Raw genomic sequence first — 16684 nt, forward strand, 5'->3', positions numbered from 1 at the left:
AAATGGAGATGTCAAAGCACCACTGCCCAGTAATTCCCCCAATCAAGATGGCACCATGCTGCAGTTCTCCGTTGTCTCATCAGCCTGCCCAGCATGCATACTGACTATGTGATGATTGAATGAACTGACATGTTCCCTTCCTCCTGCAGATATTTTATCCATAGGAGGCTCCCAGGACCCCAAGGACGCCCCATTAACCCCAGAGGGGGACACATTCACACCTTCACCCAAATCACGTCCTCTCTCTGAACCAGGCACCAGCGCAGAGACTGCAACATTGGTGGGCTTAAGTTTGTCGGCTGTCATGGTGGTGCACAGTGGGGAGGGCATGCACACTCGCATGCAGAGCTGGAGGAGGCAGAGAGTGTCCTGGCCGCTGGCAGTCAGAGGACTGCTGGAGACCCAGAAAATGCCGAGCCTCAGATGATGAGCCTCTGGAGCTGCCCATCAGGTGACAGATGCTGGATGTCCAGCAGGATGCGTGGAAAGATCTGGCAGAGATCCCTGAGAGTTTGCATGCCATGGTCCCTGTCACGGGGGAATTCCATGCAGAGCGTGAGCACTGAGTTGACCCTGAGCACCAAGTGCACAGCCTTGTCCTTGGAGAGAGTGGTGACTCTCATGGAGAGGCAGCTTCAGAAATGGAGTCAGGGGTTCCTGGGCTTGTACTCTGACCTGCAAGCTTGCACACAGGACCTCAGGAGGTCACTGCCAGTTTGAGAGATGGATGAGGCAACTAGTCTCCCTGCTCGGTGCCCATCCATCAAAGGTGAGCAGGGAAGTTCAAACGAACCTCATGCTGGTGGACGAGCTGAATGTCGTCTCTGACGGCTTCTCTCAGGGCTCTCCAGAGGAAGACAGCAGTTCATCCACCCTCTGCCAGTGACCATCGCATCCGATGAGGCTGCGACAACTGAGGAGGCCCAGCTATGGTGCTGGGGGCACCCTCCCAGCTGGAGCCTAGTCAGGCTCCGCCAGCCAGAGGATGACCACCAAAGTCATCTGGGCCAACATGACAACAGAATCGGCAATCTGCCTCCAATGCTGCTGCCTGCGAGGAAGCAGTTTGGGGGATGGGCAGCAAGATGCAACACCCGTAAACATAAGTTTAAGGCACCTTGAGCACAACAGGAGCTTGTTATAGGTGACATTATTTCCATTCATATTTAAAACTCTCTGATGGTGTCATCATTAACACCAGGAGCTTGTTTCTTGTTTCTTTGAACGTTACATAATCATTGATCTTGTTGTAATGGCCTAAGCAGGTGAGATGGCTCTTATAAATGCGGGGGTGGATGAATTGCGTTTAGATTTTGGGCTCTTGGATTTGCGTATCATAAATATCTTGCACAGAGGCAGTGCTCTTGGCATGAGCCGGAATCGATGCCATGGCAGCCTAGCTGAAAGTGCGCATTATCAGTGCCTCCCTGGTGTCCCTGCCTCCCTGAAGGTTCCTGATGGCTGCTTTCACGTCCTCACCCTGTCCTTCCCGGGCTCCTCATTAGACCCAATAGTGGATTCGTCTTCTGTGGCATCTGGAGCTGCCTCACAATCCTCAGCCTCCAGTGGAACCCCTCTTGCCAGAGCTAGATTGTTCAGCAGTCAATGACTATAAGTGACATGTGCTCTGGAGGATACTGCAGTTCTTCCCCCAATTGGTACAGGTATCTGAACCGCATCTTCAACAGCCCAATTGTCCTCTCTACCACTGCTCTTGTGGAGGTGACTCCTGTGGTACTCCTCCTCCGTCCCTGTCCTTGGGGGCCAGAGTGGCGTCATGAGCCACCTTTTCAAGGGATAGCCTTTGTCACCCAGGAGCCAACCACCCAGCCGAACTGGAACCATGAACAGCTTTGGCACCTGGGAGTGCCGCAGGATGTAAGCATCATGTGAGCTGCCAGGGTAACGGGCACAGACTTGCAAGATCTGTGTCTTGTGGTCGCAGATGATCTGAACATTCATTGAGTGGAACTCCTTCTAGTTCATAAAGGCTCCTGGCCCACCTGCAGTACCTTGAAGGCCAAATGAGTGCAATCGATGGCACCCTGGATGAGGGGGAAGCCTCTGGCTTTCTCAGCCTGGCTGGCTTGGTCCGTCCGGTCATGGATGAATGTCATCACTGGTCTGAAGAGAGAATCAGTAATGAGCTTGATACAACTGTGGGCAGCAGATTGGGACTCACCATACAGATCCTTCACTGACCCCTGGAAAAAACCGATGGCATAGAAACTGAGAGCCACTGTAACCTTCTGAGCCACTGGCATAGGGTGGCCACCCAGATGATTGGAGGCGATTGCCGGCTCAATCATCTGGCATATGGTGGTGACAGTGTTCCTAGCGAGGCAGAGCCTCCTTCAGCACTGGACCTCAGGCATGTTGAGGTAACTGGTGTGGTGTCTGTACACTCTGGCTGCAGGGTAGTGGCATCCCCTGTGGACTGCCCTGCAACCCCTGCTGGCCCTGCACCTCTCTTCCCACAGGTCACTTCCTGGGATGCTGCCTGAGTTAACCTGGGCTCCTTTCCCTCCTGGTCCTCCCTTCCTCCTCAGAGGAGATCCCAGCAGCAACGTATACAATCCACATGGTCAGAAATGCACAAGGCATTGTCTCATGCACCTAAGGGTGCACTCTGCTGAAAGCTTCAGACAAAGATGGCAAGAAAAAGTATCACAAAAGAAAGCTATCCACGCATGGAATGCACCAGAAATGACAGAGAAATCTCTCAAATAGCATAAATTTCACAGCAAAAAACTCTAACCTAAAGAGACAGAGCCTTTGCTCCGGGGGCCTTCTATCTCGCCCCTGGATGAGAACTCATGGAAAATGTGTTGGCTGCTTTCCTCTGTTGCCTGTGCAATGACCACAAAATTGCATGGGCAAAGTAAAATTTCTATCGATTGGTAAATTAATGGCCTTAATTGGTCTTTTAAGTGTCAGCAGGAGTGCTTCTGACTCCCGTGCATGCCCACTGGCTGTAATAAGGTTCACGGGTGCGATGATGTTGGGATGCTTGCCTGACGTTATCCTGCATGCTCTCAGGCGAGTTCAGGTTGAACACAAACCTGTTTTCTTCACATATAATTCTGGTCCATGGATTTGTCTGGATTAGAGACCAGAATTGTGAAGGCCAAGTACTGGAAAAGACAAAATCTGAGATCTTGTCTTGTAGGTGCTGAAAATGGAATAATGAGAAGAAATAGAACCTAATAAACCTAATACTGGAAGGGGCAGGTTGTCTATTGAGGAAACGTTGGACAGGTTAGGCTTGTATCTGCTGGCGTTTGGAAGAACAAGAGGCAACTTGATCAAAACATGTAAGATCCTGAGGGGACTTGTCAGGATGGATGTGGAGAGGATGTTTCCTCTTGTGGGAGAATCTAGAACTGGGGGTAAAAGCAAAATACTGCAGATAGGGGTCACTGTTTAATTTTAAGGGGTTGCCCACTTAAGACAGAGATGAGGAGAATTTTTTTCTCTCAGAGGGTTGTGAGTCTTTGGAACGCTCTTCCTCAAAAGGCAGTGAAAGCAGAGTCTTTGAATGTTTTTAAAGCAGAGGGAGATAGATTCTTGATAAGCAAGAGGATGAAAGGTTATGGGGGTAGGCAGGAACGAGGGGTTGAGGTTACAATCAGATCAGCCATGATCTTATTGAATGGCGGAGTAGACTCAAGGGGCCGCGTGGCCTACTCCTGCTCCTTGTTCGTACGTTTGTAAGTTTTTATGTACACATGCTTGTAGAACCACACACATATCTACCAGAAGACCATCAATGAAATGGACTAATGACCCATATGATCAGGAAGACAACCTGAACAGAGGACAAATAGTCTCTGATGATTCACATACTACTCTACAGAGTTTGAGAGAGCATAGAGAACTTAAATCCTATGCAACCTCAGAGAGAGCTGAGAGTAAAGTAGGGGAGATTGGTGAAATCACCACAACGCTTATCTCTGGACCAGAGATGAAGGTAGAGACTTTGTGGGGTGATGTTGAAGAACGTAAATGATGTATTTATGGGTATCAGAGACTTAGGGAAGCTGTAATACAAAAGTCTAATATTACATGCGTAAATACATAGTCTACATCATTAGTAACATAAGATCACACAACAAAAGAGCATGGTGAGAGATAGTTTTATGTAGAGCCTTGTGCTAAGTCCGTATTGTACATAGTTAGGCTTGCCGCCAGCATGATCTGTAAGTCCAGATCATGAACAACTTTATCTAAGAGCAACAATAATGATATTGGACTTTCCAGTGTGGAAGTGGTGACCAACTCCATGGCAGCACTAGTGGATCCAGTTGTGATGCATGGTCTGGTGGTCGCTGTCTCAGCTTCCATTGAAGCACAAGCAAAAGTCATCCAATGTCTCATTGCTGGATGGGAGGCTCAGACGGAAGTCATAAGGTTCATGCTTGCTGCCATGCAGGCTCAGACTGCTGGCACCATGGCTGTGGATATCAGTGCTCAAAGCGGTTTGCAGGGTCTCACAGAAGGTAGCAATCTATGCTCCAGCAGATTACAATGATTGTGAGATACTGCCCCAGGGGTGTGGTTATGCCTCATTGTCCTCTGTCAGGATAACAGCATTCATGTTCCCAACACTGCCACTCCACCAGTGCCTTTACAGTTGCTTCTCAGTCAGTCTGCTGAAAGTGCTGCTGCCAAAGTAGTGTAGCCCGAAGCCAAGCTTTCTAGGCTCAGAGCTGCTCAAGGGTGACCTGCAAAGACATTTGCGGCCTCTTCTGGTGAAACTGAGCAGCCTTCCACCAGTCATGCTGAAGCTGCTGAGGTAGCAGGTAGTGGCATAGAGGAGGTGATGGCGTAGTGAAATTGTTGCTGGACTAGTAATCCAGCGACCCAGGGTATTGCTCTAGAGACCCGGGTTCAAATCCTGCCATGGTGGTCCCACAGATGGTGGAATTTGAATCCAATAAAATTCTGGAATTAAAAGTCTGATGCATCATTGGTGCAAAAAAACCCATCTGGTTCACTAATGGCCTACATGTGACTCCAGACTCTTAAATGCTTTCTGAACAAGGACAATTAGGGATGGGCAATAAATGTCCACATCCTTTGAATAAATTAAAAAAAACTGCAAGACAGGCACAAAAGTAATGCAGATGGGCGAATAAAGGTTTATGGAAAAGTTATTGGGAGTTCAAGATGTACCCTGTATCAGGGGGAAAACACTCCACCTAGCACAAAGGAAGATGGTTGTGGTTGTTAGAGGTCAATTGTTTCAGTCCCAGGACATCACTGCAGGAGTTCCTCAGGGTAGTGTCCTAGACCCCAACCATCTTCAGCTGCTTCACCAACGACCAATCGGTCAGAAGTGGGGATGTTTGCTGATGATTGTACTGAAGCAGTCCGTGTCCAAATGCAGCAATACCTGGACAATATCCAGGCTTGGGCTGATAAGTGGCAAGTAACATTCGCACCACACAATGACCATCTCCAACAAGAGAGAATCTAACCATCGCCCCTTGACATTCAATGGCATTAATAACACTGAATTCCCCACTATCAACTTCTTGGGGGGGGGTTATCGTTGACCAGAAACTGAACAGGACCAGACATATGGGGCTCAGCGGGGTCGGGGTGGTCGGGAAGCCGATTGGCACTGCACTGCGACTTTACATGGGCAGGCCCACCCAGTGTGGAACGCGACTGGCAGCGCTCAGCACTGCCTGGGTGGGCGGGGTGAGCTTGCCTAGTGCGGACTTTGCGCATGCACGCTAAAGAGCGCTTCAATCTGATAAAGCGCTGTTTAAAAAAACTAATGTGCAAAATAAAAATGTCATACAATATGTCCCATCATGTGACAGAGTCACATGAGCAGGGGCATGTTTTTAATTCAAGTGTTAAACTTTTATTTAATTCTTATTTGCTTTAGGAAACATCATCCCGCCAGTGGAAGGTTAGGTTGAATGGGCAGTGAAAAATTCAGGACAACTGATAACTTAATAGGCCTTTTTATTGTCAGCGGGTGCGTTGCCGGCCGATCTAACAATCGTCCAACGCCAACGCACTTTATTTCATGCACGGGCATGTTGGGCATATGCCGGCACACCAGGTGTAAAATTCTGCACATAAATACTGTGGCTACAAGAGCAGGTCAGAGGCTAGGGATCCTGCAGCGAGAAACTCACCTCCTGACTCCCCAAAGCCTGTCCACCATCTACAAGGCACAAGTCAGGAGTGTGATGGAATACTTTCCACTTGCTTGGATGAGTGCAGCTCCAACACCACTCAAGAAGCTCGACACCATCCAGGACAAAGCAGCCCGCTTGATTGGCACCCCACCCCACAAACATTCATTCCTTCCATCACCGACGCTTGGTAGCAGCAGTGTGTACCATCTACAAGGTGCACTGCAGCTAATTACAAATGTTCCTTTGACAGCACCTTGCAAACCCGCAATCTCTACCACCTAGAAGGACAAGGGCAGCAGACACATGGGAACGCCACCACCTGGAAGTTCCCCTCCAAGTCACTCACCATCCTGACTTGGAAATATATCGCCGTTCCTTCACTGTCACTGGGTCAAAATCCTGGAACTCCCTCCCTAACAGCACTGTGGGTGTACCTACACCACATGGACTGCAGCAGTTCAAGAAGACAGCTCACCACCACCTTCTCAAGGGCAAATAGAGATGGCCTAGCCAGCAATGCCCACATCCCTTGAACAAGTAAAAAACAATCCTTTCTGCATTCTCCTCCTCCTCTCTGAGTGGCCTTCAGGTGCCTGGCAGCAAGTATATGAGATCCTGAATGGCCTTGACAAGGTGGACATCGAAAGGATGTTTCCTCTCATGGGTGAGTCCAGAACTAGGGGGCATTGTTTTAAAATTAAGGGTCGCCCTTTAAGGGCAGGGATGAGAAAGTTTCTCTCGGAGGTTTGTGCGACTTTGGAACTCTCTGCCTCAGAAGGTGGTGGAGGCAGGGTCATTGAATATTTTTAAGGCAGAGGTAGATCGATTCTTGTTAGGCAAAGGAATCAAAAGTTATCGGGGTTAGATTGGAACGTGGAAATCGAGACACAAAAAGATCAACCATGTTCTTATTGAATGGCAGAGCAGGCTCAAGGGGCTGAATGGTCTACTCCTCTTATTATTTCTTATGTTCTTATGTTCTCATGGCATTGATATTGTGGAGGACGCAGCAAATTATCACAATCTCAGAGATAGGTTCCAGTGTGTGCTAAGGGCTCTCGAGCAGTCTAGGCAGTGGACACATTGCTTTAGCAAACTTATGCTCTCTGCTCCAAGATGTTCCTTTGGGCTGCATGGCTTTCATTTTCTGCCTGTTGCCTTTGCATGATAGAAGAGAGGGAATGTGGTACCAGCTGTGCACCTCCTGGTTCATGTTGGAGATGGCGAGAATGGCAGAGTGCTTCAGGATGAAGGCATCTTGGATAACGGGCACTCACCAATATGATGGTTTTAATGTGGTTGCACACCAACTGCACATTGATGGAATGATAGCCATTGCAGTATGTCCATTGACACCGAGGGGCCTCAGAGCCACTTGTGTGCAATTGACAACTCCCTGGATCATTGGGAATCTTGCTATCGCAGAAAATCTAGGTGTCCCCTCATCCTGCTTCTTCATGCTTAGAAAGGACACGAAGTAATTGCCTTTCTTTACATATAAGACCATCATCATATCACTGATGTAGTGATGGACAATGTACAGGGAGATGTTCAACAGGTAGCCCGCGCCCCACATGCAATGATCCGGTTGAATTGAAGCTTACAGAAATGGTGATCTGCAAGGTGCCTGCTGTCCCTTCAAGTGGTGTTAGTTGTGGATCCCTTGTACAGCTAAATGTTGAGAGCGATTAGCATATAAGTACACTCAACCTTGTGCAGTCGAAGTTCCGAAAACCTGCAACTAATCAGCTGGAATGGCTGATTGATGTCATTATTAGTCCTCTCCTGATGCTTTTGAAATATGTAGAATACATCTGTGCTAGCATCCTTCCCACCATCGTCACGTTAAAGCACTGCATGCACCATTTTTTCACATCAGGGCTCCATAGCGACTCACCCAATTTTGTGGCCTAGGTGCTCACAAGAAGGTTCTTTTCATATCCAGAAAGATAAATATATTAATGAGTCCTAGACAATGCTCTTTGACCGGATATTGTGTATAGAAAATTATTCAGCATTTCATAGGGAGCAAGGTTCACAAAACAGTGATCTTTGGTGGAGAGCGTGAGATAATTTCTGAATATAGACTAGGCATGCAACAAGAAATTTATTCATTGAATTACCATTAAATTTGGACATATTACATTTAGTATCGTTCATCTTCAACAGATTTAATAAGTTGAGAGAAGTCTTTTCAATTTTGAGAGAAACATTGAAAGCAATCTAGACTGAAAGGGTAATGATCAAACACGTTTTTTTACTGAGGTAGCAACAGGCACTGTCTAGGAATTGGAGTGCACCAGCTTGTTGGCCTGTCACCTTTGTTGAGCTGAAAGGATAACTTAGGAGCCATGGGGGGTGGTGGGTGGTGGGGGGAAGATCAGGCTCCATAAAATAATGGGATTTATTTTAACTTGTGAAAAGTATGATAAGGCCGCAAATGTATTGTTGCTGCCTCTCTGCACATACTTGTTAATACAAATGTAAGAAGCAGTCTTGTGTTATAGAAATGAGTCAGTAACCAAACTACTCTTTTGGAGCAAGCTATTATTAGCAACTAAGCTATTTATCTTGGCCTTTCATTAATTATTAAGGCTCTTGTTGAGTGGAGCTCAGTAACTTTAAGAATAAACATACCTTGTGAAGGATCGATTCTGACACTGAAGTACTGGCATCAATAATAATTGTTGCAATTTTGTCATCTCGAATTTCCTTCAAGAGTGGCGTTGAGTCCTGACTTTGATCCAACATTCGGACTGACAAAGTGTCCTTCGAAATGAGAAATTGACGTAATAGCTTCTCCAAATTCAAAAGGCCTGCAGAAAAATTAGGGAGTGAGATATTTTTTCAGAATAAATCAACATGCATAGCTTCATGTAATGGAGTCTCTTTCTGAGATTTGGAAAGAAGTGTTATCTGCAATGTTTCAGTAAAATAAAAACCTTATTGTTAAACTGAATCTGTAGAAAGCCCTGGTTAGGCTACAACTAGAGTATTGTGCCCAGTTGTGGTCACCACACTTTAGGGAGGGTGTGAGGGTCCTGGAGCAGGTGCAGAGGAGATTCATCAGAATGGTTCCGGGGTGAGGGATTTTAACTGCAAGGTTAGGTTGGAGAAGCTGTGGCTGTTCTCCTTGGAGCAAAGGAGGTTGAATGGAGATTTGGTGGAGGTTTACAAGATTATGATAGGTTTAGACAAAGTAGACAAAGAAAAGCTGTTTTTCTTGGCTAATGATATGAGGATGAGGGGACACAGATTTAAGGTTTTGCGTCAGTGATGCAATGGGGTTGCGAGGGAGAGCTTTTTTATGCAGCAAATGTTAACCTCCTGGAATTCACAGCCTATGACGTTAATGAAGGCAGAGATGGTGAATGATTTCAAGAGGAATTTCGATGGGCACTTGAACGAAATAAATCTACAGGGACTGAGCAGGGGAAACGGGACTGATTGGCTTGATCTACAGAGAACTAGCATGGACTCAATGGGTCAAATGACCTCCTTCTGTGCTATAATTACGCTATGGTTCTGTTCCCTGACCCCATACCTGGCAGGCCTTTGGTCAAAGATGTTGGAAAATACAGATGTGTAAATTGTCAGAGGAATTCAGGTATCGTAGAAGAAATGCACATAAAGGTGAGGGAAAGGAATGTTTTGTGCCTTTATGGAGCTGTATAAGTCACCATCCTCCTTTCTCCACATCAAGTATGCCTCTATCTATTGGTTAGTCATTTTGCATCTTCTCATTCCCTTTCTAAATGCTTTAGGAACTCACGAAGGCTCCTTAGACAGTACCTTCCAAACTTGTGACCTCTACCATCTAGAAGGACAAGGGCAACAGATAGATGGGAACACCACTACCTGGAAATTCCCCTCCAACTCACTCACCATCCTGACTTGGAAATATATGGCCGTTCCTTCACTGTCACTGGGTCAAAATCCTGGAATTCCCTCCCTAACAGCACTGTGGGTGTACCTACACCACATGGACTAAAATACTCATTAGTTTGCAGTCTGTGCCTGAGGGCTGTAAAGCTCTGGAGCACTTGGTGGCACTTTCATGCCTCTCCATTGCTTGAGTGGGCAGATAAGCTAGAGACCCAACTCCAAGCATATCAATGAGGCTCTGCCTGAACTATCTCAGCTGCAGAGGAATGGTCACTTTATATAAGGTGTCCCTAATGCGTGGCTGCTTCCCTCCCCAACTCGCCTCAACTGCAGAGTAACACTTGCCCCCTCCAACAACTCACCTCAACTGCAGGGCAGCCCTTCCCCGGCACTGCAAGAAGGCCACTCACCACCACCTTCTCAAGGGCAATTAGGGATGGACAATAAATGCTGGCCCAGCCAGCGATACCCACATCCCATGAATGAATAAAAAAATAAGTTTTGTACATTTCTTAATTGGGATCTGAGAGGAACAATGAAACTTAGAGTTCCCACGCAAAGACATGTTTAGAGGCACCAACATTGAGACATGCATCAGAGACCACCAGTATTGACACAAAAACAGAAAATGCTGGAAAAATCAGCAGGCCTGATAGCATCTGTGGAGAGAGAAACAGAGTTAATGTTTCGAGTTTGTATGACTCTTCAAGAGGGCACAGGCAGGTCACTTTTTTGCATCTGGCTGACAGTGTGGTGCTGGGGCAAGGGTTGCACTGCAGTTGAGGTGAGTTGTTGGAGAGGGCAAGGGCTGCCCTGCAGTTGAGGTGAGTTGTTGGAGGGGGCAAGGGCTGCCCTGCAGTTGAGGTGAGTTGTTGGAGGGGGCAAGGGCTGCCCTGCAGTTGAGGTGAGTTGTAGGAGGGGGCAAGGGCTGCCCTGCAGTTGGGGTGAGTTGTAGGAGGGGGCAATGGCTGCCCTGCAGTTGAGGTGAGTTGTAGGAGGGGGCAAGGGCTGCCCTGCAGTTGAGGTGAGTTGTAGGAGGGGGCAAGGGCTGCCCTGCAGTTGAGGTGAGTTGTTGGAGGGGGCAAGGGCTGCCCTGCAATTGAGGTGAGTTGTTGGAGGAGGCAAGGGTTGCACTGCGGTTGAGGCGAGTTGGGGAGGGAAGCGGCCACGCATTAGGGACACCTTGTATAAAGTGACCATTCCTCTGCAGCTGAGACAGTTCAGGTGCAGCCTCATTGATATGCTTGGAGTCAGGTCTCTAGCTTATCTGCCCACTCAAGCAACGCAGAGGTAAAGTGCCACCAAGTGCTCGAGAGCTTTTCACCCCTCGGGCATAGACTGCAAACTAATGAGTGTTTTAGTGGACTGCAGAACAATTGGATCACTGGGCACATTGTACAATCTCCTTGATAAAGCTGGCCATGGAGCAGTCACTGGTGGAGGCACTCACAGCCCCTCGCAATGTCAGCATCTCAGTTTGGACCAGTCTCCCACATGGTTCAAGCTAACAGTGCAGCCTTGCAGTGTGGGTTAGGAGAATGCCTGTGCCTGAGCTGAGGGCACAGCATGCAGTCCAATGGGCAAAGCTGCTGCCAATTGGTCAGGTGGAGTGGAGCGGAGATGAGTGGGGTTTCGGGCAGCCATGCAGTGCACTGAACTCTGACCATCCAAGTAGTGGCCAGCACTCTCCAGGAAGCGTTAAAGGGCCTTCAGACTTAACCAAGACAGGTTCTTAGTACACCCAAGCTAACGCACACATCTCTCTCTTTCATCCTGCAGGAGGAGTATATCAGAAGCATGGAGTCTGGTGACCTAACTGCATGCCTCATGGCTTACAGGGAGCAAGGATGACGGAGAAGAGAGTGACTGAGATTCCTGGCTCGGCAGAGGGAGAAGCAACACCCGCAGGAACAAGAGGCGGCTGGGGTTTTCACACACGCTGCTGAAAAGCCACAGTGAGCCCTCGCTGGTTGGTGCCAAGTAACACCCGGGGTCTATAGATGCCGCCTGTCATTCTTGCAGGTGACTGAGAACCAGAGTCGTCAAAAACTGCACATGTCCAGGGAATTGGTCGTTCACATCTGCAGCAGAATTTCGTGCTGGGGGACATGGCTGGAAAAGTGAATGCGACGCTCAATTTTAACTTTCAATCCTTTCAGGGTTCCACAGGCGACCTCTGTGGGATATCGCAAACCTCCACCTGCAAATACATCACAGACACCATATTCGCGAAGGCACACAACTTTGTGCATTTTGCCTGGGGTCAGGAAAACCAGGATGCAAGAGTGCTGGGATCATCCCAGATTTCAGGCTTCCCACAGATGCAGGGAGCTATTGACTGCACTCTTGTGGTGCTCAGATCTCCATGGCAACAAGCAGTCGACTATGGTAACTGCAAAAGCTTCCACTCGCTGAATTTTCAACTGGTGTGCGGCCACCACAAGCGCATCCTGCAGCTCTGCATTCGGTTTCCATGGAGCATTCTTGACTGCCACATTCTCAGTTGGTCTCAGATTCCTGATGTTTTCCAGGGTCCACAGAGGACAAGGGCTACTCACAGAGACCATGGCTGATAACACCTGTGAGGCGGCCTCAAACTGCAGCAGAGCAACAGTATAATGAGGCTTATGCAGCAGCTCGTATCTTGGTGGAGTGAACCATTGGGATGCTAAAAATGAGGGTCCAGTTCCTGGGCCGGTCTGGTGGAGCCCTGAAATTCAGTCCGCAGAGGGTGTCACGCATCATCATCGCCTGCTGCGCTCTTTACAACCTAGAACTGCAATGGGGAGAGGAGGAGATAGAGGAGCTGCATGTCTCCTCTGATGAGGAGGATGTCGAATGAGGGTGAGGAGGCCCTCGAAGGCAAGGATGACAGCGATGAGGCCATCACACTGGCTAGATGAATCAGGAACATTCAGGAGGCCCTCATAGCTGCTACATTTGTTGGGGATGATGACGACATGCAGTGAGGAGACCCCATAGATCCTCACATTGCATCTGTGAATGTTTGAATCCAGTCTGGCTGATGGCAGCACACATACCTTCTGTGATAATGCTCTTGTCATGGAGATGCAGTGGAGGCCCGAATAGTCTCCTGATTCCAGGAGGATGATGACATGCAGTGAGGACACTCCATAGATCTTCACATAGCCTCTTTAATGTCTGACTCCTGTCTGGCTGAGGGAAGCTCACTTGCGCTCTGTGATCAGGGTCATATTATGGAGACGCAGTTGTGGAACTTTAAATGCACCCAATCGTTTGTCAGCCTTCAGCACCTGACCCCTTCAGGAGCACAGCGTCACTGGTCTGAAGAGACAGTGAGGCCAGCCCCACCTTAAAGTTGCTGAGAGCACACAGAGAGAATGACGAAACTCTGAGGCACCTGGCCACAACATTCCAACTCCTCTATCCCCTCCTCTCCCCACGATGTTCAGCACCATTTGCGACTCCTCAGATACTGAAGCAGCCCATGTCCAAATTCAGCAAGACCTGGACAATATCCAAGCTTGGGCTGACAAGTGACAAGTAACATTTGCACCACACAAGTGTCAGGCAATGACCATCTCCAACACGAGAGAATCCAACTATCATCCTTTGATGTTCAATGGCATTACCATGGCTGAATCCCCCATTATCAACATCCTGGTGGTTACCATTGACCAGAAACTGAACCGGACTAGCCATATAAATACTGTGGCTCCAAGAGCAGGTCAGAGGGTAGGAATCCTGTGACAAGTAACTCATCTCCTGACTTCTCAAAGCCTGTCCACCACCTATAAGGCACAAGTCAGGAGTGTGATGGAGCACTCTACACTTGCCTGGATGAGTGCAGCTCCAACAACACTCAAGAATCTTGACACCACCCAGAACAAAGCTTAATTGGTACCACATTCGCCACCTTCAACATTCACTCCCTCCACCATCAACGCACAGTAGCAGCAGTGTGTGTACCATCTACAAGATGCACTGCAGTAACTCACCAAAGCTCCTTCAATAGTACCTTTCAAACTTTCACTAGGCCAAAATTCTGAAACTGCTTCCTTATAGCATTGTACATGTACCTACACCACGCAGACTGTAGCAGTTCATGAAGGTGGCTCAGCACTAGCTTATCGAGGGCAATTAGGGATGGGCAATGAATACTGACTTCACCAGCAATGCTCACACCCCAAGAACACATAAAAATTATGTTGCCCCCTCCCACCCTGAAAAATCCAGATAAACAGAAGTGCAATAATTTTAAGTTAATTTGAAACAACTTTCATTTTTTGTGATGGATGCAGACTATCATGAGCGCAGAAATGTGATTGAATGTCAATATTCTTTCTGCTATCTCACACTGGGCTAGGTTTGGAATGTGGTGCTGTGTGAGGTGGTTCATTTATTTATTTACTGATTGGTCAGGGAAATATGATTAAGGAGGTACAAAACAGTGAGAGGGTCAAACCTTTCATTCCTTCTGTTCCCAGGTAACTCTACCAAACACTAAAATAGGCCCCATACACTTGTCTCTTCAAAACAATTGTCAGAGGATTGATTTTTTTCTCTTTTAGCTGTTCCACTATTGCACTGATACTCATCAGGCACACACAGCAAGAGACTGTTGGATTCCCTTGCCTTTGATTAGTTTTACACAGTTTCAATGGCTGCTTCATTCAGTTGTTAGAGTGCTTGAAACAACTATTTTCACATTCAGAAATTGCCTTTGCTGTTCTTACATTCAGCTTTGGCACAGATCAGGCATGCCATGGTCCTGTTGAAGAAGTTCAAGATGCTAGCAATAGCCAAGCTGATGTCCATGTTACTTGGGTGCAGATTTAATGCAGTGAACCTCAAATACTGCAATTTAGGAATTTCTTCAGCAGCCACTTTAACATGAGGGACCTGCATTGAAGAGGACAGAAGTTAGTTGGAGTGAGACATTCAGTGAATAACCAGATTATATTTCACAGCAAATTGATCACCTGTGCTCTGTAGCATTCAGATTCCACTCATATATTAAATAGACACAAATCATTAAAACTGTCACTGGGAACTCCATTCAGGTTCCCTTTATCCAATTGCTTTTAATGCATAGTGGTTAACAAAGCCAGTGTTGTTTTGAACTAAAATCCCACTCCATTTTTACATCAAAATTATGCATTCTGATAAAGGTTAACTTGTTTATATGTTTGATAGATTTTAAATAAAGGAAAAATAAGGTAAACAATTTTAATCCCACTTGCCCAGCCATGGGTGACAGATTTCAATGAAATGGTTACTCGTCCATTCAGATCCTGGCCCTGTTCATGATTTTTCATTTTAATCTACAATGTTCTGAAAGCTAATTTCTGCAAGGCAGAATTTCTGTACATTGGGGTCCTATAATGTCAATGGGACCCCAATTGCATTTTAACTGTACCCTGAATAGGGAAGCTATTGTGGCTTCGGAAAAAGGGGGATCTCTGAGACAGATCTAAAGCTTTGGTCTGTCCACAAGCATGACCCAGACCTCCCTGTCGCTTGACATTTCAACACACCACCCTGCTCTCTTGCCCACATGTCCGTCCTTGGCCTGCTGCAATGTTCCAGTGAAGCTCAACGCAAACTGGAGGAACAGCACCTCATCTTCCAACCAGGCACTTTACAGCCTTCTGGACTGAATATTGAATTCAACAACTTTAGATTATGAACTCTCTCCTCCATCCCCACCCCCTTTCCGATCTTCCTTTTTTCCAATAATTTATATAGATTTTTCTTTTCCCACCTATTTCCATTATTTTAAAATGTATTTCCAAGCATTGTTTTATCTCTACCTTTTAGCCTATTTCGATCCCTTCCTCCCACCCCACCCCCACTAGGGCTATCTGTACCTTGCTCGTCCTTCTTTCTACCCTTAATGTCACCTATTAGCACATTTCTTAGCTAATATCAGCACCGTCAACACCTCTTCGTCCTTTTCTCTATGACATCTTTTGGCAATCTCCACCTACCACTGGCCCTCTATCCAGCTCTACCTGTCCCACCCACCCTTAAACCAGCTTATATTTCACCTCTCCTCTATTTTTCCTTTGTTCTATTGAAGAGTCATAGGACCCGAAACATTAACTGTATTCCTCTCCGCAGATGCTGTCAGACCTGCTGAGTTTTTCCAGGTATTTTTATTTTGTTTTTGTTTTGGATTTCCAGCATCCGCAGTTTTTTGCTTTTATCTTATATATTTGTGGATTTGACAAAAATTGTCCTGTTGAATTTTTAATTGGTATTTATTTTATTGCTTCAAAACCGAACAAGAATAGTAGTCGTCTATGGTCACAAAATATATTGTTTTTCTTTATTCTTTCATGGGATGTGGGCATTACTGGCAAGACCAGCATTTGTTGCCCATCCCTAATTTGTGTCAAACTGAGTGGCTTGCCAGACCATTTAAGAGAGTAGTTAAGAGTTAATCTCATTGCTGTGATCACAGATAAGGACAGCAGATTTCCTTTCCTAAAGGGCATTAGTGAACTGAATGGGTTTCTACAACAGCCAATGAGAGTTTTGTAACACCATCACCTTTTAATTCCAGATTTTATTAATTGAATTTAAATTCCATCAGCTGCTGTGGTGGGATTTGAACCCATATCCCCGAACATTAGCTTGACCTCTGGATTACAAGC

At 46.8% G+C, this 16684-nt stretch overlaps 1 protein-coding gene across 1 annotated transcript in view; it reads right to left on the bottom strand.

Moving 5' to 3' along the window:
• Window positions 1-16684, bottom strand: part of grik4 (glutamate receptor, ionotropic, kainate 4) — a 170915-nt gene that overhangs the window by 131101 nt on the left and 23130 nt on the right. The window contains exons 4-5 of the mRNA XM_041174285.1: window positions 14762-14927; window positions 8796-8974 (exon numbers count right to left, since the gene is read on the bottom strand). Coding sequence (XP_041030219.1) covers window positions 8796-8974; window positions 14762-14927 — 345 coding nt within the window. The remainder of the gene's footprint in view (window positions 1-8795; window positions 8975-14761; window positions 14928-16684) is intronic.

The sequence above is a fragment of the Carcharodon carcharias genome, chromosome 25 (assembly GCF_017639515.1).
Source record: "Carcharodon carcharias isolate sCarCar2 chromosome 25, sCarCar2.pri, whole genome shotgun sequence".
NCBI classification, from domain to species: domain Eukaryota; kingdom Metazoa; phylum Chordata; class Chondrichthyes; order Lamniformes; family Lamnidae; genus Carcharodon; species Carcharodon carcharias.